Genomic DNA, 24,535 nt, shown 5'->3' with positions numbered 1-24,535 from the left:
CTTCACTTGGAGTCAATGAACATTTTTTTTTTTTCTATTTCAAAGGGTTATTTTCTTAAAGCCAAAAGTAAATACAGTTTTAATGGAGAAATGTTAGCTATGTTCCCTCCCACATCAGAAGCAAGACAAGGATGTTCTCTGTCATTATCCTCTATCACTATTATTTAACTTTGCTCAGAAGGTCTTTGCCAATGCAAAAGACCAGGAAGAGAGAGAAAGGAGAAAAACAATCTAAATATTTATAAACAATACAATGATCTGCCTAGAAAAACCAAGAATGAAGGTAAAGCTTCTGGAATTTTCTTCTGACAAAAGAAGAAGGAGGAAGAGGAAGGCAGGATAAGGAAGAGGAGGAGGAGGAATTCTTGTGAATTCCATTGCAAATCAAACTCAAAAATCAAATTTTAATATGAAACAATTTAGCTGATATTAATTATAAAGACCCAAATTGTGATAGAGCACGTCATCATATAGAAATAATGCTTTTTCAAAATCAAGACATCTAGAAACAAAAATGGCCTTAATGATACGTTTGGTCCTCACCTCATTTCAAATTATGAGAACAAATATGTGGCTACTTATGTTAATTCAAATGGAAGCTCTCCTTGTCAAAGTTTGCCAATGTGTCAGACATCTGCAAGGAATTTATCCAAAAAAAAAAAAAAAATCAAGTGTCACATTTAAAAATACATTTTTCAGAAAAATACCAATGATAAGACATTTGAGAGAAACATGGCAAATAAATTGATCTTGTAAGTACAAATGAAGATACCTGTTCTATTTATGTTCATTTTAACTTTCAAAGAATCTACTTTGTTCTGAGCCCAGAAGGTTCCTCCAGCTCTTCATCCTTTCTCCTCTACTAAACAGTAGGCAGCCTCCAGTCTAGGATCTAAGAATGTCCTCCTGATCCCTCCAATGAACTCCAATGACGGTACTCTTGCTTTTTAAATTTTTTAGAAATATGGGCAAAGTGTCTGAAAAGGTATTTCTTCAAAAGAGATAGATGCACAAATGGTCAAACAAGCACAGAAAAGATGCTCAACATCGATAGTCATCAGAAAAATCAGATCAAGAGAATCATAGCCTTTAGGACAGGAGGCCCCTGTGTTTCCCCTTTGCTAGCAAAGCAATAAACCTTCCTTTTCCTTTTTACCAAAACTGTGTCTTCATTATCAGGGACAAAGACCGAGCTTTCGGCAACAAATTTGGTACCCAGGTGGGACCCGAGAGCAGTCCCTGCTCCAGCTTTCTTAGGCAGGCCTGGTTATCCAGAGAACCCCACTTTCACGCTGATGTAAGGCAGACTTTCTGACAGTTGATGGCTGGAATGGTATGAGATGGGTGAGTTTGCCTCTGGTTGAACCAGAGGAGCTAGTCCTTTGAGGGACTGAGAACCATCCCAGCAGCTGCCAAAGCTCCTTTTGCTTCAGGGAACACCTGCCTTCTCTACCTGAACAGTACCAGTTGCTCCATCACGGTCCACTGTCAGAAAATGGAAACTGAACTAGTTAAGACACGACTCCCTTGGTCAATTGGTAAGTCACCCAGTGTGCACACAGAGACTTTCAATATCACACATCATGTTCCTCTTTATGGGAACAGATGGTCCCTTTTTCTGGGGACATCCGTGGAGCCCCTGGTGTACAGTCATGGTTAAGCAGGACTGGAGAACCTAGGGATGTTTACTCCCTTCTAATATGGTCTAGATTCTCCTCTGTTGGCCTTGGGCCTAGGAATTCCCTCTGGTTGTCTGTCTTTTTTGTATATCTGTCACTGTCCCTTTTAAGACATGGCCAATACTACATTGATCCTGTAGGTAGTCTCTTGGGAAAGATCTTGGCTGGCCAATGTAAAGTTTCCCATCTGTTTGTCATGATTTTGGGGCTCTCTCTGGTTGTCTTTGTGTTTCTTTTTTATAAAACCTTGCAATTGGAGTCAGTCTGTCAGGGAAAAGTGAGTTGAAGAAAGGGGCATCTATAGGTAAGAGCCTGTCTAAGATGTTTTGCTTAATCATCTGACTTTTGAAAGGCTTTCTGGATTATTATGCAATCTTGCAGTTGGAGTAGGTCTGTCAAAGGTAAAGTAGGTGGAAGAATTTGAGCATGCAGTTGTCTCTGTTTTAAAGGTTACCATTCGTAAATGCTGGTTTGGGCAATACTCTCTCTGTGTTTTTTCGTATTTGTTACTGGCCATTTAAGATATGGGCCATGCTGCATTGATCTAACCAGTACTCTCATGAGAAGAGAGATCATAGCTGAATGGGCCACCAGTAGAGATAAGGCTGTCTAAAAAAAACACAGTCGATTGTAGCCCTCATCTTCCTCCCCCATGGGCCACATATGTCAGCAAAGTTGCTAGAACCAGCCACCATGCCAGGACATTTTAGAATAACATGCTAGAACCACCTGGTCCCCAGGGTCATGAGAACAGCTCTCTGTCTAACACTACTGACTGACATGGCCTTCCCAGTGATTCACTGCCCTCTGCCACTCACTCCAGACCCACAAGTTCCCCCCAAACCATCCTGCCACCTGGGACTCACAGGGGTCCTGCTGCCTCTGACACTGCAGATAGGAGTAAATGATAAAACATGTTAAAATGCATAAAATAAGAGGTAAAAGAGGGGAAATATAGTAAGAAGGGGCCTAGGGAGAGAGAGATGAAGGCCTTCTGTTTAGGAGGCAGAATACTCCCTGTGGTGTCCTCAGGGTCAACCTCAGTCTTCTGGTCAACATACCTACTTTCAACCTGGCCCAGAAGTTATGATGGAAGAGGAGGAAGACATGGAAAACAAGAACTTTATTAGGAAAACACAAAACCATGCTAACTCTACAACACGGGCTGGGGAATCAATTAAAATTCTGGGTGCACAGGGTTCCTAACTAGAGGGATTCTTGAGGTAGGATTCTGTGGCCTCCAGCTAAAAGTCCTCTCTTTAGCGCCAGCAGGATGAGACCTTCTTGGCCTTCTCACGGCGCTTTCTCCCTGGCAGGGAGGACACCAATCGCTTCCTGAGCCAGTGAAAGAGGCCCCGGAAATTCATACAGGAAGTGCCTTCCTTGTCTGAAGGCAGGTCCCCCTCCTCTGACTGCAATGCTGAGACTGGAGAGCTCTTTACAGTGCCAGGCTCCTGGCTTTCCAACTGCCAAGACAAAGAGGAGGAGTTAGAGACATTCAGGGTCAGCAGCAATGGGGCCAATATTACTCATTTATGGATTTCCAATTTATGTTTTTAACCTAAATGAGCCAACTGTCAATGCAAAGTTTCAGGACTCACTCACATTAAAGCCACACACAGGCACACACACCGGTCTGTACAGTGCTTCTCTCTGTCCTCCTCTCTCTCTCTCTCTCTCTCTCTCTCTCAGTGCTCCCTGGCATTTCCCCAACACCTCTTTCCTGACCCCTTTCCTGGCTGAGGACCTTCTCCCATTGCTCATCTGCCCAGACACTGGGGTCCTCCTCTGCTTCACAGCAGGTACAAGGACTCCATGCTGTCCCACCTGGCACCCCCACTGGGTCTGTCCCTTCCTCTGCAGGGGGGCAGCTCTGTGCTCACCTCAACAATTTCATCCTCCTCAAGCCCAGGAGGCATTTCTAGGAACGGCTTGATATCTCCATTTTCTGCTCGTTGACACTTGGGCAAGTCCTGACAAGCCTCCTGCTCTTCAGGACTGACCTGATCCATATGGGAAGAGACACTTCTGGACGGCTGGACATCCTCCTCCTCTTGAGGAGACTCAGTGGGCACAGAGTTGTCTACATCCTCCTTCTGAGAAGACTCAGGGGGTACAGAGTAAGCTACATCCTCCTCCGGAGGCGAATCAGGGTGCACAGTGTCGTCATCTTCGACATTCTTCGGCTGGACATCCTCCTGCTGAGAAGAATTAGGGAGCACAGACTCACCTACATTCTCCTCCTGTGGAGACGGAGGGAGCACAGTGTCATCTTCTTCATCATATTCGGGGTTGTCCAGAAACTCCTTAATATTTATCTTGATATCCTCCAGCTCACAGAATGACTGGGTGATCGTCTCCTGTTGGTGCTTGTCCATCCTCTGGTAGTCGTCACTTTGAGCCCATTTAGCTACTGAGTCTTCGTGGAGGCAGTTCAGATAGGCATACATGATCTCCATGATGGCTTTTTCACCAAGGTCTTCTGGCTTGTCCTTAATTCTATTTCTTCTGCCCATGGGTCCCCTTACACTGCTGGTTCCACATGCCCCTTGGACAGGAGGGAGGGAGGATGGACCCTCAGAGGTCAAGTCTTCACAGGGTATGATACCCTCACAGTCAGGGCCGGCCTCAGAGGGGAAATGGCCTACTGAGAGGTTCTGGTTGGTTTTAGATTCTAAAATGCTGCGCTGCATGTCGGGGAAGCTGTTGCCAGAGGACGAGTCGTCCATGGGGTCCAAGGGCTCAAATCCCCAGGCTCCCTGGACACTGGAAACTTCAAAAGAAAAACATTAATGGTGATGGGGGGAAGGGACTCATGTACTTTTCCAAATGATGCCCATTCCTTTATACATTCCCAGCTATCCCACTCAGGCAGAAGTGCATCCTGTATTTGCACTCTCCAGTCAAGGGCACAAGAGGCAGTTCTTTCTCTTTAAAAACTCATTTTATTGAATAATGACCCTCTGCCCTGAGCATCTTCCACCTGATACCTCTCATGCTTTGTCTTATCACTACAGTTGGAAGAACTGCCTGCCATAAAAGATAGTTGTATAAATTTGAAAATTTTAGGAAACTCAATGATGTAAATAAATACCATATATCCCACCACCCAAGGGGAATGACAATCCTCAGGGAAAGAGTTTGATGCCTTATTTTATAGTCTTCTTTTCCCTCTTATCTACATACATGTATGGATTTGTACATGTGTGCACATATGTGGATGTCACATCAAAGACAGTGAGATTATTAAATTTTGTGACACAACCTACAGGAAACACATATGTGGCTATTCTGTGATCCTTCAGCACTTTCTCATTAACTCTCTTTGGTGATCACCTGTTAACAACCGTCAACATAGGTGATCAATGAACCTTAGATAATTAAGACCAAAAACAATTAATGATAGTAAACCCCCTTCTCCACACATTTTCACCTTTTTTTTTTTTTTACATATTCTTATAGGTTGCATTATTATTGAATTAGAGATCAAAAATACTTTTTAAATTATGATAATTGACAATAAATTACTTTCTAGAAAGAATACAGCTATTTAAACACCCATTCTGACATCATCTGATGGCATCTTTAGACCATCATTTCTACTGAAGCTCCAGAAAGTCTTTGAGGAGAAGAACATATACACATTGGCTTTCCCTTGATATCTCTCTCTCTCTCTCTCTCCTGTTCTCTCTCTTCTATTCTCTCTCACACACACTCTCTTACCTTGTAGACTCTGTCACACCTGACTCTATTTACTTTCTTCGGGAAAAATTGCTGCCAACTCCTGAGGCAGACACGGGCTACCTGAAGTCCTTCAGGTACTGAATCCAGTAACTGAGAAGTTCAACTGTCAGAAGCCTGGGTTCTGAGAACCTTGGCTGCTGTGTCAACAGAGGAACACGGGAGAGCCACTATTGTGGAAGGAAAATGGGGATAGAAAACCAAAGGGCACATCCCTTTGCTTTAGTCATTTTATCCGTCAGTGTCACCAAAGTATATGGCAAGAAAAAACTTAGAGGAGGGAAAGTATTTTTAAGCCTCACATTGTCAGAAGTCATAGAGCACTGGCTCCCTTGCTCTGGGTCCTCACAGCAGCATATAATGGGGGGAGGGGCCAGTGGAGGAAATGTATCAAGAGATGGGGGTCAGTAAGCAGAGACAGGAAAGGGCCACAGGAAGAACACTTCTAGGGCCAAACCCCAGTGACACACCTCCTCCAAACATGTCCCACATTCCTACAATTACTACCCAGCGGTTCATTCAAACTAGGATGAATTCATTGGGTTTCAGCTCTCACAATCTACTTCTTTAACCACTGAATATTTTTGCATTAACAAAAGAGCTTATGATGGACACCTCACATCCAAAATATAATATTCTGTCCTTGTCTTCTAAATAGCTCCTATCCTTCTCACAGAGCAAGATTCAGTCCGTTTGTCTCCCAAGAGTCTCATAATTATGACAACAGCTCTGGCACTGCCCAAAACTCTAGGCCAAGTCCAAGTCTCCTCTAAGGCCTCTAACCAACACTGGTTTGGGATGCCCTGGAAAAGTCAAAGAGAAGTTTCCTATATTGTAAATATAGTCACACACAATAATCATTCCCATTTCAAATGAGGGACTAGGACACAGCAGAAGGACTGAGGCCAAAATAAGACCAAGACCCAGCTGGGCAGAGAGGCTCCATGAGTCCACCTATAGTGGCCAAGACACTTGACTGTGAGCTGTTATTTCCTCAGGGCTTGGCTGCAGTGCTCATGGGCTCTTTTATTCTGGCAGTCTTTACAGTCACCAGGTTGGCTCAGACGACACTCCATGTTACTGGCATCTCCTGGGGTCTCTGTCACAGCTTCTCTTTACATTTATAACTTCAAGCATGGGTCTCTCAGCGCCAGCCCATGGGGACTGGGCCCGGCAACACTTTGCCTGGCCCCAGGTCTTCTGTTGAAATCTGGGTGGGAGCTCTCCTGACCCCTTATGTATTTGTCAACAAAGAGACATGGGTTCAAGCATCCATGAAAAAAAAATTTAAAAAGCACACATGAATGAGCACACAGGAGCACAGAGACACTTTATATAATAAGAAAACAAAGGTGAGAAATAGCTATTCGACCTAAAGGAGCCTCAGCCCATTGGGATCTGTTCAATTTCATAAGCTGTTTTCCAAATATTTGTCTCCATTTCCATTTAAAAGTTAGTATTTATAGTGTGGCATAACCATCTTCCATTTCTCACTTTTGACTGGACGTGAATATCTAGTTTCTGTTCAATAAGGTTGTAGTAGTAGGTTACTCTTTTAGAGTTCTGATGGCATCATGCAAGAAATAGGCAGAGCTGGGGTTGGGGAGAAACACCTACTGTCCAAGAGATGCAGCCTGGCAATTGCCTGTAGGCTTCCCCAGCTGCTCAGATCAATGCATCTCTGACTATGTGCAGGGTCTTGTGCTCTTGTCCACATGCTCCCTTTCCAGGTGTTACTTTTATGCTCAAAGAAGCCTATGAGCTAAAAGTCTCATTGGTTGCCTGCTTCACAGAGGAACATGTAACATGCACAGTCAGGTAACTGGCTCACATTCCCAAGTCATAACCCCAGGAGCCTGGATTCAAAGGCAATCTGCCTTCAGAGCCCCAACCTCTTAATCTCCCCACGCCCTCATCTCCAGGGACCTAAGCCCCCATTTTCCTCCTAGAAGGCTGTGGGAGAGCTGACCCAGTCCACAGTCAGACCCGTATGCTTTTCCTTGGGACAATCTGCCCCGTGGGGGAACTTCATGCTCCATAGGGACAAACAAGAGGAGTAGATGGTCCATAGGGGTGGCCATGAACAATGGGGTCCACATTAGGAGCTGGGAGAAAGAAGATTTAAAATAAGTATTAAGCTTCCTCTTTAGCATCATGAGCTCTGAAATCCTCTATTTTGGATCCTCATGAAATTTTGAGCCTACCTTCCAGAACAGTGTGGCCTTGCAGGGAATTCACCAGTATCTCTCCTTCTGTGCAGTTACAGTGGACTGTACGTTGTACTGTCACCCATGAAATGGATCACTCTGGCCAGCATATATACACTTGAGGAGGAAAGAAGGGTTTCCAGCCTAGACCACTGAAGTGCAGAGTTATCCTGAGGCCAAGGGAGATTCGAAATGAGACAACCAAGGGAAGGGAGAGGAGAGGGGAACAGGAAAGGAGGTAGAATAAATCAAACAAACCATTCCCATGCTCATGTAAGAAAACACCAGTATTGAAACTCCACATCATGTACAACCACACGAAAGAGACTCTAAGTTATAGCCATGTAGGTGTAACATGTCAAAATACACTCTACTGTCATGTATATCTAAAAAGAATAATTGAAAAAAAACAACAGTCCTTAAATGACTAGTTTTGTGTGATTCTGGACAGCCACATGCAAAAGCCCCAAGGTGGACACAATCCAAATGTCCATCAGTGGATGAAGGGGTAAACTCTATGTGCCAGATCTCCACAGGGGATCACTACTTCGTCGTGAAAAGGAATGTAGTACGGATTCATGAACACAACATCTATGAACCTGGGAAACAGGATCTCAGTGAAAGAAGCCACTCACAAAAGATCATATGTCATCTGCTTCCTCTAATAGGAAACATTCAGAATATGCAAATATAGAGAGAAAGAAAGTGGATGAGGAGCTGCTGGGGAAATGCAGATCCCCTCCTAATGTGTCCAAAGGTTCTTTCTAGGGTGATGAAGGTAGTCTAGAGTTACACAGGGGTGATGGTTTCACAACCAGATGAATATATGAGAAACCATTCAACTATATAGTATAGGCTGTGGTATGCGAAGTATATCTCAGTAATGCTGCTTAAAGGTGAAAATAAAGTACAGCTCTTGGAAATTAAAAAAAAGAGAAAGAGAGAGAAGAGAGAGAGAGAGAGAGAGAGAGAACCTCAAGAAAATTTGAACTTTTATTTATTTTTACCATTTCTCTGAAATGTCTTTATGTATTATTCTCTACTGAAAGAAGAGCACATGGGCACGTGCGCACACACACACACACACACACACACACACACACATTTTGTCCCCATTTGAAATGTGCAACTCAGCTAGTAAATGTACCTAACACTCACACCCTCTCCTTACCCAGAAAAAACAATACTTGCTGTTTGTAGTTTAATAGGTTTTTTTTTTTTATTTACTTAGAATGTTTTTGTAAAGCATCATAGAAATAGCAATTGCACACATCTCCCTTTGTGGCCATGCTGAGGAGTGCAGTCACTTCCAAGTGAAAACTGACCTTTTACCTCTCCTAACAGATTAGGGGACTTGGGGTCCTCCTTCACAATACCTCCAATGTTCCTCTCCTTCTAGGGCCTTAATCAGACTTGCTGGCCTAGCTCTTTTAGATGACAGTTTCATCATCTAATGTGGCATCAACTGCCTTCTCATGAAGCAAGATCATAACAAATCTTCTTGAGATATTAGAAATGATAATAAACTGTGGCTCTATACTTCAGATAAAAAGTCAGTACCCACAGTGACTTGAAGAGATGAGACATACACTGAAATCCATTTGACTCAATGAGACTTGGAACCTAAATACCTACAGGAAGTTTCTCATTTGTAAGTTAAGCTAATATGATGGTTAATTTAGATGTCAGCTTGATGGGCTCTCAGGTTTTCAGATATTCGGTTAAGCATCATTCTGAGTGTGTCTGTGAGGATGTTTCTGGATGAGATTAATACTTGTAAGCCAGGTAGGGTGGTGAAAACATGTAATCCTAGTGGCTTGGGAGGCTAAGGCAGGAAGATTGTGATTTCATAGCCAGCCTTGGGCAACTGAGCAAGGACCTAAGCAGGTCAGTGAGCTCTAAATAAAACATAAAAAAGACTGGAATGTTGCTCACTGGTTAAGTGCCTCTGGATTCAACAACCAGTTCCAAAACAAACAAGTGAACAAATAAATAAATACATAAGTTTGTCCCAGTAGATGCAGTAAAGCAGATTGTTCTCCCCAGTGTGGGTGGACCTCTTCCAAATCCATTCGAGGTCTGAATAAAACAGAAGACTGCTCTGCCCAACTGTCTTGGAGCTTGGACATCAGTCCTCCCTGCCTCTGGACTTGGACTGGACTTGTCCCATTGGCCCTCCTGCTTCTCCAGCCTTCAAACTCAGACTAGAACATTACCACCGGCACTCCTGGGTCACCAGCTGGCAGATGGCAGGTCCTGGACTTCTCAGACTCCATAACTCTATGAGCCCATACCTTGGAAAAGTTTCTCTCTTTATGTGTACAATCTTCTATGTGTTTCACACTTCTTATTATTTTTCTTGGTACTAAGTATTTAACCCAAGGGTGCTTAACCTCTATGACACATCCCCAAGCCATTTTAAAAATTATATTTTATTTAGAGACAGGGTCTGGCTAAGTTACTTAGGAGGGCCTTGCTGTGTAGCTGAGGCTGGCTTTGAACTTGCATCTTCCTGCCTCAGCTTCCTGAGCCACTGGAATCACAACCATGCACCACCACACACTGACTACAATCTCCTACTCACTATGTTTCTCTAGAGATCCCAGGTGACATACTATGCCTGCCCTGTCTTCCTTCATTCCTTCCTTTCTTCCTTCTGTAGCAGTGCCAGGGATCACACCTAGGACCTTGGACACACTAGACAAGCACTCTACCACTGACCTATATTCACATCCCTTTTTAATTTTATTTTGAGACAGGGTCTTTGCATGCTACCCAGGCTGACCTAGAATGTGTGATCCTTCTGCTTCAATCACCAGAGTGGTTGGGGTTACAGGATGCACTGCTGCACCTGGCTTCTATTTTTGAAATTATGATCTAGTTCAAAAGTATAAAATGAGGCAGTCTGAATCTGTGATAGGATACACAGAATGCTCAACAAAGCCTCTGTGGATTCTTGCCCACATGCATCACCTTACTGCAATTATGATAAAATGACAGACAACTCCATCTGTGGGACATGTGACAAAATATGTGATCCTTGTCAGGACAGTGCAGGCCATTCATGAGAAAGTACATTTAAGTGAAACTTGTATTCTAATGAGCTCACAGAGTAGGAAAAGGACCTTAGTGGAAGAACTGGGGCTGCTCCAGTGCTGTCTCTGTGCTAGTCAATGGTATTGCATCAAAGTTCTCACCATGGTCTGCTCACTGTGGTAGCCGTGTAAGATGTCACTCTTGGAGCAGTGGGCTGAGGGACATATGGATGCCCTTCAGTATGCTTGCACCTTCTCTGGAAGTGTACACTGAGGCCAAGATGAAAAGGTCAAAGAAAAATGAATTAAAGTGGGAAAAAGGATAAAACAATCCACCATGTATTGCAAACGACCCACCATATATTACATCTAAGTTTGTCAGGCCTTAACGTTTTGTTATATTTGACTCATTACTTACTAGTAAGAATGCACGATAGCCAGGTGTGGGGGTGCACACCTGTAATCCCAGCAGCTGGAGAGGCTGAGGCAGGAGGATCACAAGTTCAAAGTCAGCCTCAGCCAAAGCAAGGAGCTAATCAACTCAATGAGAATCTGCGTCTAAATAAAATACAAAATAGGGCTGGGGAGGAACGGGCTCAGTGGTCGAGTGCCCCTGAGTTCCATCCCTGAATCTCCCCACAAAAAGAATATATTATAGATAAAACTTAGGCCCCTGACCTCCCATTTGTTTGCTGTACCGAGTGTTTCCCACTTCCCTCACAAGCACTGTTCTCAATGTTCACATTATTCTTGATGTTTACATTATGCATGTTTTAATGCTATTTCATATTAATATATTGCTTTACTTTGGGGATAAAATATATGGAGGTCCGTATTTACTCAATAAAACTGAATTGTATGCATAAAAGTGGTTAAAATGGTACACTTTATATGTATTTTAACGACATATTTATCTCTGGTTTGTCTTGAATTCCATTTCTTCTGCCCATGGGTCCCCTTACATCATTGGTTCCCCATGCCCCTTGGACAGGAGGGAGGGAGGAAGGACCCTCAGAGGTCAAGTCTTCACAGGGTATGAGAGCCTCACAGTCAGGGCTGTCCTCAGAGGGGAAAGGGACTACAGAGAGGCTCTGGTTGGATTTGGATTCTGAAATGCAGTGCTCCATGTCAGGGCAGCTGCTGCCAGGGGACAAATCGTCCATGGGGTCCAAGGGCTCAAATGCCCAGTTTCCCTGGACACTGGAAATTTCAAAAGAAAAACATTAATAGGTGATGTGGGGAAGAGACTCATGTACTTTTCCAAATGATGCCCATTCCTTTATCCATTCCCAGCTATCCCACTCAGGCAGAAGTGCATCCTGTATTTGCACTCTCTAGTCAAGGGCAGAAGAGTCCTGTAGGTTGGATTATTGGATCCACGATTACAAATATTATAAAATTATGATAACTGATATTAAATTACTTTCTAGAAAGAATACAGCTATTTAAACACCCATTCTGACATCATCTGATGGCATGTTTAGACCATCATTTCTACTGAAGCTCCAGAAAGTCTTTGAAAAGAAGAACATATACACATTGGCTTTCCCTTGATCTCTCTCTCTCTCTCTCTCTCTCTCTCTCTCTTTCTCACACACACACACACACACACACACACACACACTCTCATGTACCTTGTAGACTGTCACACCTGGCTCTTGTGACTTCCTTAGGAAAGAGATGCTGCCCACTCCTGAGGCAGACACAGGCTACCTGAACTTCTTCAGGTACTGAATTCTATAACTGAGAAGTGCAACTGTCAGAAGCCTGGATTCCGAGACTGTTGGATATCTTGTCAATAGAGGAACAAACTAGAGCCACAAGTGTGAAACCAGAAAAAGAGGATACAAAACCACAGGACCCATCTCATTGCTTTGGTCATTGTTTTTTTTTGTTGTTGTTGTTGTTTTTTTGCTGTGCCTGTGACCACAGTATATGACAAGAACAAATTATAGAAGGGAAAGTACATTTGGGCCTCACATTTTCCGAGGTCATAGGTAACTGGCTCCCTTGCTCTGGGTCCTCGCAGCAGCACATCATGGAGGGAGGGACCAGTGGAGGAAATGTGTCAACAGATGGGGTCAGAAAACAGAGACAGGAAAGGGCCACAGGAAGAACACTCCTAGGGCCAACTCCCAGGGACTCAACTCCTCCAAACATGTCCCACCTACCCAGTCCGTTCATTCAAATTAGAATGAATTCATTAGGTTTCAGATTTCACAATCTAATCCTCTGACCTCTGAATATTCTAGCATTAACAGGAGCTACTTGGCAAACATCACATCTAGACCTTAACATTCTGCCTCTGTCTCCTAAAAAAGCTCGTATCTTTCCCACAGAGCAAGATGCATGCCATTTGTCTCCATGAGTCTCATAGTTCCATAGCTCTGGCACTGCCCAAAAGTCCAGGTCAAGTCTAAGTCTCCTCTGAGACCTCAGACCAACTCTGGGTGGTGATACCCTGTAAAAGTCAAAGACAAGTTTCATGTATTTAAAATACAGTTGTACACAATAATCATTCCCATTTCAAAATGAAGGAATAGAGCCCAGCAGAAGGATGGAGGCCAAAATAAGACCAAGACCTGCTGGGCAGAGAGGCCCTTTGAGTCCACCTACAGTGGCCAGGACACTTGAGTATGAGGTGTTATTTCCTCAGGCTGCAGTGCTCATGGGCTTTTTTAGCCTGCTACCCTTACAACCTCAAGTATTGGTCTCTCAGGGGCAGCACACATGGACTTGTCCTGGCCACACTTTACCTTGCTCCAGGTGTTCCTCTGAAATCTTGGTGGAAACTTTCATGACCCCTTATCTATTTGTCAAAAAAAGAGTCATAGGTTTAAGCAAACCTGAAACACACACACACACACACACACACACACACACACACACACCCCTTACATAATACAAGAACAAAGTCATAGTATCTGCCCTAAAAGAACCTCAGCTCATTGGGATCTGTCAATTTTATAACATTTTTCCAAATATTTGTCTCTATTTTCTTTCAATAAGATTGTATTTAATGTGTGCCATAACTGTCTTCCATTTCTCACTCTTGGCCGGACTAAAATATCTAGTTTCTTTTCAATAAGATTGTGGAAGTTCTCTCTTTCAGAGTTATGATAGAATGATGCAAGGAATAGGCAGAGCTGGGGTTGGGGAGAAATACCTACTGTCAAAGAGATGCTGCCTGGCAATTTCCTGCAGGCTGTCCCAGCTGCTATGAGTGACCATGGCCTCCGTGAGTATATTTAGGGTCTTGTGCTCATGTCCACATGCCCCCTTTCTCAGTGTTAGCTACGTTTAGGCTCACAAAAGCCTATGAGCTAAGTCACATTGGTTGCCTGCTTCACAGAAGAACATGTAACATGCACAGTCAGGTAACTGGCTCACATTCCCAAGTCATAACCCCAGGCACCTGGATTCAGAGGCAATCTGCCTTCAGAGCCCCCACCCCTTAATCTCCACACACCCTCATCTCTAGGGACCTGAGCACCCATGTCCTCCTGGAAGACTGTGGGAGAGACTGTTGTTCCTTGGAAGAATCTCCCCTGTGGGGAACTTCATGCTCCATGGCATAAACAAGAGAAGTAGATGGTCCATGGTGGTCCTGAACAATGGGGTTCACATTTGGAGACGGGAGAAGGGAAAGTTTAAAATAAGTATTAAGCTTCCCCCTTAGCATTATGAGATCTGAAATCCTCTATTGTGACTTCTAATGAAATCTTTGAACCTGCCTTCCAGAACAGTGTGGCCTTGCAGGGAATTCACCAGTATCTCTCCTTCTGTGCAGTTGGAGTGGAGCTGTATGTGGTACTGTCACCCATGAATGGATCATTATGACCAGCATATAAACCCTTGAGAAGGAAAGAAGGATTTCCAGCCTAGACCCCTGAAGTGCAGAGTGATCCTGAAGACAAGGGGCTTCAAAAGGAGACAACCAAGGGAAGGGAGAGGAGAGGGGAACAGGAAAGTCAGTAGAAGGAATCAGACAAACCATTCCCATGCTCATGTAAGAAAACACACCAGTGAAACTCCACATGATGTACAACCATGCAAGTGAGACTCTAAATTATAGCCATGTATGTGTAACATGTCAAATACACTCTACTCTCTTATATATCTAAAAAGAACAAATAAAAATAACAGTTCTTTTAGCAACTAGTGTTGGGGCAACTGAACACCCACATGCACAAAGACAAAGGTGAACTGCTTCACATACATAAGCCAGATTAAGCTCTGTGACCCACAAACCCAAGGGTCAGAGCCAAAACCACAAAACTCAGGAGAAATCATAGGAGTATATCTCTCTAATCTTAGCATAAGCAAGCCTTCTTAGATATAGCACAAAAGCCCAAGCAGTACAAGTAGGTAAATTAGATTTCATCAAAATTAAAACTTTTGCTGCAACATCCGACATCAATAACCTTATAACTCAATAATTAAAAAGACAACCCCATTTAAGATGGGCTAAGATCTGGAATAGACAGTTCTCCAAGGAAGACACACAAACCACCATCAAGTCCATGAAAAGATGTTCCACACCATTAGCCATCAAAACCAAATCAAAAATGTAATGAGCTCCCACCTTATAACCACCAGGAGAGCCTTATCAATTAGACAAATAATAACAAGTGTTGCTGAGGATGTGGGGAAACAATCCTTGTCCACTGCCAGTGGGGACAGAGCATGGTGCAACCACATGCAGAGACAGATTGGCAGTTCCTCCAACTGCATGGCCCAAGAATGTCACTCCTAGGCTTGCACTCTAGAGAAATGAAGATTATGTCTACACAGAAACCTGGACATGAGTGTTCACTGAAATGTTACTCATAAGGGCCCCAAGGTGGAAACAATCCTAATGTCCATCAGTGGATGAAGGGGTAAACAATACATGGCAGATCTACAGAGGGGGGACATTACTCAGTCGTAAAAAGAAATGGAGTACTGATTTATGACACAACATATATGAACCTGGAAATCAATCACAGCTTGTTGGGGATGATTCTAATTATATTTTATTATATGTCAAATATCTATTGAGGACCTATTATGTGTCAGCTCTCTAATGAATCCAATACATATAAGTTGCTTTTTGGAGCTGACAGTTCATTGGATCACAATCAGTCTAAACGATGAAGAGAGTCAGGCTTAAGTAAGTAGTTGGCTGTAGAACTTGGTGCTTCTCAGAGTAATTTGTATGGCAACATAGAAGGAAGAGTGAGAGTTTCAAATATAACCATGTCATATGCTTGCTTAACACTTCACTAGTTCATGGTGTCTTCTAAAGACAACCCCAATGAACACATCCGTAAGCGTTACTACTTCCTGGTAAAAAAAGTGAATTTGGTTGTCTCTCACAGGGGTCTTGTTCTTCCTGCCAGAAAGGCATGATCCACGTGGTCCCCTCAAGCTGAGAGCCACCCCTTCCTGCTTCACACCTTGTTAATTTCGGCCGCGCTGCTCGATATTATAGCCACTGACCACAGGTAGCTTTCGAGCACTTGAAATGTGGCTCATCCAGACTGTAAAATATAACTTGGATTTAAAAGACTTAAAGAATAAAAAGGATATGAAACATCTCAGTAATTTTTGTATTAGTTATATGCTAAAAGGATAATATTCTGAATCTATTGGATCAAACCACAGTATATTTTTAAAGTTTATTTGACTTTTCTCGTAAAGCAACTTCATAAAAAGCTTTAATTAAAAGTCATACAATCTCACCACTCCAAATTCTTGCCCCACCTTTATTTCATTTCATTTTTCAGCTAATTCTTTACTGTGTTGCATTTTACTTATTTTTAATTCCTTTTCTGCTTTTTAGATGACAAAGGAAAATTGTATATCTTTGTGGTGTACTGCATGATGTTTTGAATTGTCACACATCCTGGAACAGCTAAATCCAGCTAATTAACATCGGCATTACCTCACATACTTACCTTGTTGTGGAGAGGACATTTAAAATCTACTTTATTTGCAATTTTCAAACATACAATACATCGTCATTAAATCTACTTATCATGAGCTCATTCCTTCTGCCTGACTGAAATCTTGTACCTTTTGATTAATGTCATCCCAATCTCCCTGCACCATACGGTCTAATTTCAATTTTTTTAAAAATGTTTTTTACTGTGGGTAATTGAAAATCTAAGGTGATATGCATGGCTCACATTATATTTTTCTTGGACAGCACCGCTTAGCCCCGTACCCTGTCTTCACTTCTTCAGGGACACCTGCCCTGACCTCCCTGCCTGGATGAATTCCTCACATTACAGGTTCTCATGGTGTCTGGTGGCCACAGCACTTATCACACTTGCCTGAGTCATGTCTGGCTCGCGTCTGCGCCCTCAGGGGACCATTGCCTCCGTGGGACCATCTTTGCTGGTTACTGCTCTCTAGCACCTAATGCAGTTCTTGCTTCCTTGAGCAACTCAATATATGTTTGAATCAATAAACGAAAAATATTTATTAGGAAGGACATTTATAAGCAATGACTGACAGGGAGATAGAGATGAAATCTGATAACCCAAATATGGGAATTTAAAAGTTTTCATTTGCCTAGTGAGTACCCAGAATGCTAAATAAAAGCCTACAGGAATAAAATACAGTCCAGACATAGATTTAAAAAAAAATAATTGTCCTGGTAAAGATGTGGGAGCAGGTAATATTTGAATTTATGTGAATCCTGAATTTCTAATTAACTACAAAATGAATGCTAGTCATTACTGTGAAGCATCGTTATAGGTGGTAATGCAAATTCTATGGTCCAGAAAGAAGTAGGACTCTTTGAGTTGCTTGTGTCAGAGGAAACCTGTTATATAGTATATCATCTAAATGTTCTTTCACAAGAGTGATTCCAAAAGAATTTGACCAGTACAGAAAGAGGCCTTGAAACCTCTATATTTAGCAAAGCTGAAGGAAAGGAGAGTGTTTTATCTGAAGAACAGAGAGAACACAATATCAGTTTTCAAACATGGAAAGTTGTTATATTGAAGGGAGAGAGACTGCTTTGTACTCCTGCAGACAGTGGAGCTAGGATCTGTGAGGAACAATGACAATGTAAAGAATTTTTATCATGCTTAACCTAAAGAATTTTCAAATTTGAAATCCCTGGGGAGACTCACTGTTGTACATCACAAAGTACAGTCACGCACCACATTGAGGACATTTCAGGCAAGGAAAGGACCCACGTATGATGGTGGTCCCATTACTGGACATTGCTTGGTGACATCGCTGTAGCTGTCCTACTTTGTGTAAGTACAACCGATGACGTGTACATCACAGAGAATCACCTAACCATGCATTTACTAGAGCATGTCCCTCTTGCTAAGTGAGACATGACTGTAATCGGTCAGAGGAAACCTGTTATATAGTATATAACTATATAACAGTTATTCACAGGCTTCCAAGGACAGACTGGTAGACAAAGGGTTCCTTAAGTCTGACAAAATAATTTTGGGAGGTCCAGTTCAAAGTGAAAATGCAGGGACCCTATCAGGAGCAGAGAAGTTAATCCCCCACAGGCAAACCTGTTGAGTTCAGGTGACCCTAAAGAGATTGCAACCTCCATGCCAGAACACATTGTCATACCTGCAGAGAGGGTGGGTAACCTGGCTTGGGGACTGTTGCCACCCTGTCACTTACCCAGAAAGTGGTCAAATATGCTCAAACTTGACCCCTACTCTCTCCTGGGGTAGATGGTCACAGTAAAAGGGAAATCTCATTTCCCTGCATTGACATGGCCCAGTCTCCACTTGGCTGGCTGTGGTTATTGATGGTGGAAGATCAGGCAGGGCAGGGCCAGAAGCCCGGAGGTGAAAACCAAGCATGCAGAAATGCATCCACGGGAGGCTGGAGGTTCTAGGAGGTGAAAATAAAGGTAAGTCAAAACTCTTAAGTTACCAGAGCCTATTCCCTGCTCCATCAGACAATCACTGCAAAACACCCATTCAAAATTATCTTTGAATAATCACAGGGTATGAAACCTCAGAGGGTCCCTTCTGAGCACAGGGCCCTGCGTGACTGCAGAATTATGAACCTGATGGTTTCTAGAGCAAAGTTTGTTGTTGTCCGTTTTGTTCGTTGGTTTGTTTCTTTCCTTTCAGGAGAAACACAGAGAACGGCTTACTTACTCTTTGGTGCTTGGCCAGTCTGGCTTAAGACTGAACACAGGGTTAAGGGGATATAAATGACAATGAGAGGAATATAGCAGTTGCTGTACAAGAAAGATTTCCTGCTACAACAGGTGATCAGACACTCCAAGGAAGGGAGCCGAGGTCCCGCTGCGTGAATGATGAGAGTGGCTCACATGGAGGCTTGGAGAGGGGAAGGATCCTCCATTGAGCTGAGAGAGAGCACAGGAGGGAGCTGACACCTGATCCGGGCCTTCGGTTTCAGTGACATGCACCTCCGCTCATGTGCGTGATCTGCTTCATTCCTAATAACTCATAAGCACACGAAGCATTTGTTCTTATGCCCACACCAGGGTCCCTGTGCTCTACCTTTCTCCTCTAACTTCTCAGGGTTCCCCCAGGTATTTACTCTGTGATTATTGAAGAATGACTTTATGCACTTTCTCCTGGGAACAGGAACAAAATTCACCCCAGGGGATTTCATTCTCTGAACTTAAGCTATAATAATTCAACCCCAACTGTCTTAAAAAGCAACCAACATGACCTCTGTTCGGGGATCCTAATAGAGAGCAAATAGCTCTCTCCAAACTTCTGCTCTCATATCGTTACACACAGATATTTGTTTCTATTTAGTATTAAAATGTTTCCCCGCTATCTCATATGGAATAGCTTTTGAAGATTCCTGTGAGGCACAGCTGGGGAAATTACTCCTTTGAAGTGCTCCATTTATTCATCTTTTGTCAGTGGTAGGGTTTTTTTTGTGTGTGTGCTCAGACATTTTATACTTTTCACAGTTATTTTAAATCTATTTCACTTGAGGTCGAGTCAATTTATCACTCTGCACACATTCCCATTCGCCTTTGCCTTGTTTCTCTCACCTTGGTATTCTGTTAACTTCATCAGGATACTTTTCCCCTCCTTTCAAGATATACAGGGAAGCTTACAAAGGTATCCAAAGCCCATTGATTCTAAATGCTTTTGCCTCCAATTCTTGCGTGGACCCTGGTAGGTCTAGAGTATATCAATGATGACTAACACAAGCTGGAGATTGAGACTTGTGAATTTGCCTAATAATAAGATCAGTGGCTCTCAGATGCAAATCTGAAAGCGGGTGGTTCATTGAAAAAAATATCAGTTTGAGTCAGCTCAGAATCAAGAAGCCGAGGTTAGATTGCCTGGTTGCTCGATATTTGTTCTCCCAGCCTTTCTCAACGGAGCAGTTTAGCAACACAGGTGTGTTTTGCATCAAGTTGTCTAGGTATGGAATGAACCAAGATGGCGTTCCTGTGGTTCTGGGACCATTCAGTCTCAGCAGAGAGTATCTTTTAGAAATAGCACAAAAGGACTTATTTAAAAACTCCTTTTGACTAAGTATTGCCATTTTCATTAGACTGAATCAGGAGAAAAGGCAGTTTGGTGTAATGGAGAAATAGAAAGTTGATAACTTGGGATAATTCTTATTTGTTTTATGTGAGCAGACAATGCAATTCAGCAAATCCTGTTTATCTCAGTTATGGTTTAAACATGAGATGTTCCCCCAAAACTTATGTGTGAGACAATGCAAGAATGTCCAGAGGTGTAATGTTTATATTATGAGAGTTGCAACCCAATCTGTGCATTAATCCATTGATATGGATTAATTGGTTGGTAGCTGTAGACAGAGTATAGCTGGTTGAAGCAGGTCACTCAGGGTGTGACTTTGTGGTTTACACTTTTGCCCTTAATGAGTGGAGCGCTCTCTCTCTCTCTCTCTCTCTCTCTCTCTCTCTCTCTCTCTCTCTCTCCTTCTTGGTTGCCATGTCCTGAGTTGCCTTGTCCTTCTGCCATGATGGGCTTTCTCACCTCAGGCCAGAGCCAAGTGTTGCCCAACTAGACAGAAACTCTGAAACTCTGAGCCAGAATAAAATTTTCTTCCTATAAGTTGTTCTTATCAAGTCTTTTGGTCATGGTGATGCAAAGCTGAGTTAAACACCTACCCTGATTTTTGGCTATTAACAATCTAAATAGCACCTAAGTTTGCATGAATCTTTAGAAATAATCACCTCCATGTGCTCTGTGCATGTCACAACTCCTCTGGGGTGTTCTTTTGGTTTTGGAGAACTTCTTATGAGAACTTATTATAGGAAGCTTTTATTAATGTCATGATGTATGATCAACCTTTACAAATATTCTATAGGTTTTTGAAAAAATAACTATAATATATATAGTATATATGCTCCAATATATTTTAAAACAAACATAATGTTCCTTAAATTGATAGTCTTTATCATGTTCATTTATTTTTATCTAATGGATCTATCAGAATCTAAAAATACGTTGAAAAAAAAATCTCACCAGAATGGTATTTTTGTTAATTTCTCCATTTGCTTTCCATTTATAGTGATTATCTATAATTTACATCTGCATATCCACAACTCATATCTTCAGTGTCGATTGTATTTTGATAGATTTTGTAAAATCAGCCTCTTTTTAGAACTTAGCATTATTCTCATTTACCTCGATTTTCTATTTTGTTAGACCCCATCAAAAGGCAGCTCTCATGCCTGGGGTAGAATACTTACATTGATTCTTCATTGTGACAAAAATTGGCACAAGCTAGGGTGGAAGGGTATTGCTCCTGAGCCACTCCTGAATGCCACCTTGATTTGTTAGAGAGACTCTTAGAGTCCTTGAAGTGAACTTGAGCATATTCTGCTCAGCTCGGCTCCACTGATCTTAAACTTAGTAGAAGCTTTACTAGAACTGTGGCACTACCTTGCTTGCCAAACACAATTTTCAATCTCGTTATGCTTATTCTTGGTTTTTCATAATAGAAAAAAAAAGTATATGCATTTAAATCATAGAAAGTATGACTCTGAAATCTGGGATGAGAATGATCCTAATCAGATGTAGAGAAGCTATTAGAGTAGCTATTAGTCTTAAATGAGGGGATTAAAACTCTTTTTAGAATTCAATGGAAAAGTACCTTTTTAATGGTAAGAACCAGGAAAGTCATATATTTAGTTTGTAGAAGGAACGCATTGGAATTTAAAAGTTAGGTATGCAGGTTAAGCTTCCCTTACCAGTACCCTATAATTAGGAAATTCCAGATTTTTAATTTGCATGAAGGTGAAACCCTGAGATTCCCCACTGTAGCTAAAAACAGTTTTGCTCTTAACAGCTGGGTCACAGGAACGAGGTGGGTGTCTCGTCCACAGCCCAGTCGTGCCAGAATGGTGGGGTAGGTTTTAGAGAGACTGAAGAGAGTGCTCCAAGACAGCACGGGAGACATAGGGTTTACTGAGGAAAGCTTGCAAGAGATCACAGTGATTGCTTCAAGAAGACTGACAGATAGCACCTCTGTCCCTCATGGTACTTTCCCAGGATGCATCTTCTCTCCCATGGTGTTTTGTCCAGTGGTGGCTGGCTGGACAAGTGACATATATCCTTTCCACAGTGCACTCAGTTCTACACCTGTCCCCACTCAGAAAAGAATTTTTCTATCTTAGGCTGCAGAAGCAGCCATACCACCAGTGTTAGCTTGCTTGTCTGACCTGCATCTCAAGGAGCAACTGTTACAGTAGACATGCAAAAAAGTAGCTTTCTACAGACAACAATTAGCTGCTTTAATTTCCAGTGTACACAGAAGAAAATCAGCATCCTTTAAGATGATAGGTACCTGCCCTGTGGCCCAGACTTGCTTTCATTGTTCTCTTGATTGGCTAGGTTTTGGGGAACAAAAGGGGATGATTTGGGGCCATGGGGTTTTATCATCAACCTTTCCTTTAGGGGCAATAGAGAAGAGTCATGCTGTTGTTCCCTTGGAGTTAGCATTACACTGGTACAGATCCTTAAAACATATGAACAATAGCATTTAAATCGTCTATAATAGCACGGAAGTCATTCTGACCTCCACTAATTGCTTTTCCTTAGACAGAAACATCTTCGAAAATTCCTTCCCTCCAATCAATATTATGATCCTATTTTTTAGGTTTGTTACTTCCTAGAACAGGCCATGTTCTCTTTCCTAACCCAGAGATTTTTTTCAAAGGTACTGTGTCCATCTCAAGAACATCTGGGAGTAGAAAGCCAATGCCCCTTTCAAAGGGAACTGAACCAAACCTGGGAAGGAGTGAAGCATGAGCAATCTCAATTCAGATACTGTCAGATCTGGAGGCAATCTCAAAGTTGGAATTTCAGATATTTGGCCAATTCTTCATCCTCATCTTTTTCATTTGCACACTTAGGTTGAAGGTCTGGTTGATGCATGGAGTAGTTTCCATCCACACCAAAGGAAATCTCAGCTCTCTGCAGTCTTTGGAGAAAAAAAAAAAAATGTCATCCTCTTGACACGCTATTTGTTACAGTGAAAAGTCTCCCTATGTCCATCTGTTTCCTATAAATGTGTTTATTTGCTCACCCTCAAGGAGCAGGGCCTTGGCTAAGGAGTCCCCCATCGCATTGGGAAAGTCATGATTATCATCAGAATCTTCCAGGACTGCTGATGAAAGTCATGTTATTCAGTTTCTTCACTGTATAAATCAAGAAGCACGGGCTGCAGTAAATGTTTGTTCAATGACTCATGTCCACATAGTCAGTGTCTTCAAAAAAATTTTTTTTTCAATCTCACAAAGATCTAAAATAAAAACATGAATATTTTTAGTGTAATGTGTATCCATGTTTTATCAAAATAATTGGTTTTAAAATAAAAATTTACCAACATGAATCAAAGGAAGACAAGGGTATGAGGGAATGAATGGTACCCTCCAACATGGTTTGAGGATGATGAATTGGTCTATAGCACTTTTAGAAAATAATCTAGCAATATCTATTAAAAAATATACAATACTGATCCATCAACCTATCTATGCAAATTTAACCCACAGAAGTAAAAAACCTGGAACATGAGGATATTTAGCAAGGTAGTCTGAGGGGCTGTGTGGCTATTTTTTTTTTTTCAAAAATTAAAACCTGAGTGCAGATATTAGACTGAATACTCTTACTTTCCCAGGTCAATGTTGGCATTTCACTAATGATGCAAATATTGCTGGTATTGGAACATTATTAGAAGGGAAATGCAGAACTTGGACTCCAAGGTAAGATTCAAGTTTTAGAATGAGCAAGAACAAACCTTTTGAGTCCAAATAAGATTGCCTTATCACGAAAAACTACCAAAAGATTATGGGATTTGTTTTTTAAAGAGAGAAAGAGAGAGAAGAGAGAGAGAATTTTTTAATATTTATTTTTCAGTTTTCAGTGGACACAACATCTTTATTTTTATTTTTATGTGGTGCTGAGGATCGAACCCAGGGCCCCGTGCATGCCAGGCAAGCGTGTTACCGCTTGAGCCACATCCCCGGCCCCAAGATTATGGGAATTTTTATGGAAAGATAAATTTGACAGAGTATAGGTGAAAGCAGTCATTGGAAAAAAAAATAAAATTCTTTTATTTTTATATTTCTCCAAGTTAAAATGCCTCATGTGCGAACAATAGGCTTAAATGTACATTTATAATATTTCCAAACTGTAGTGGAAAAACAAATGAAATAAAGAAAAAACAAACAATATAAAAACACAATTAGGACTGGAGAAGTCGCTCAACAGTAGAATCTTTGCTTAGCATGTGAAAGTCTGTGGGTTGCAGACTCAGAATGATGAAGAAAAAAATATTAAAATAATCAAAACATACCCGGAATGCCTATCCATAGGTAAAGAGTTGAATAAACTATGGGATTTTTACACATCTTTGAAAATAAACTGAT

At 42.0% G+C, this 24,535-nt stretch overlaps 1 protein-coding gene across 1 annotated transcript; it reads right to left on the bottom strand.

Annotated features, from left to right (window-relative positions):
- Positions 1–2,938: 2,938 nt before the first annotated feature.
- On the bottom strand, positions 2,939–4,408 carry LOC139702483 (uncharacterized protein C12orf71 homolog). The gene is made up of 2 exons (XM_071603817.1): positions 3,563–4,408; positions 2,939–3,145 (listed from the first exon to the last, which is right to left on the bottom strand). The coding sequence occupies exons 1-2, from the start codon at positions 4,406–4,408 to the stop codon at positions 2,939–2,941; spliced, it is 1,053 nt and encodes a 350-aa protein (XP_071459918.1).
- Positions 4,409–24,535: the final 20,127 nt, after the last annotated feature.

This window comes from Marmota flaviventris, chromosome 17 (assembly GCF_047511675.1).
Source record: "Marmota flaviventris isolate mMarFla1 chromosome 17, mMarFla1.hap1, whole genome shotgun sequence".
Lineage (NCBI taxonomy): Eukaryota > Metazoa > Chordata > Mammalia > Rodentia > Sciuridae > Marmota > Marmota flaviventris.
This window is presented reverse-complemented; position numbering and strand designations above follow the sequence as displayed.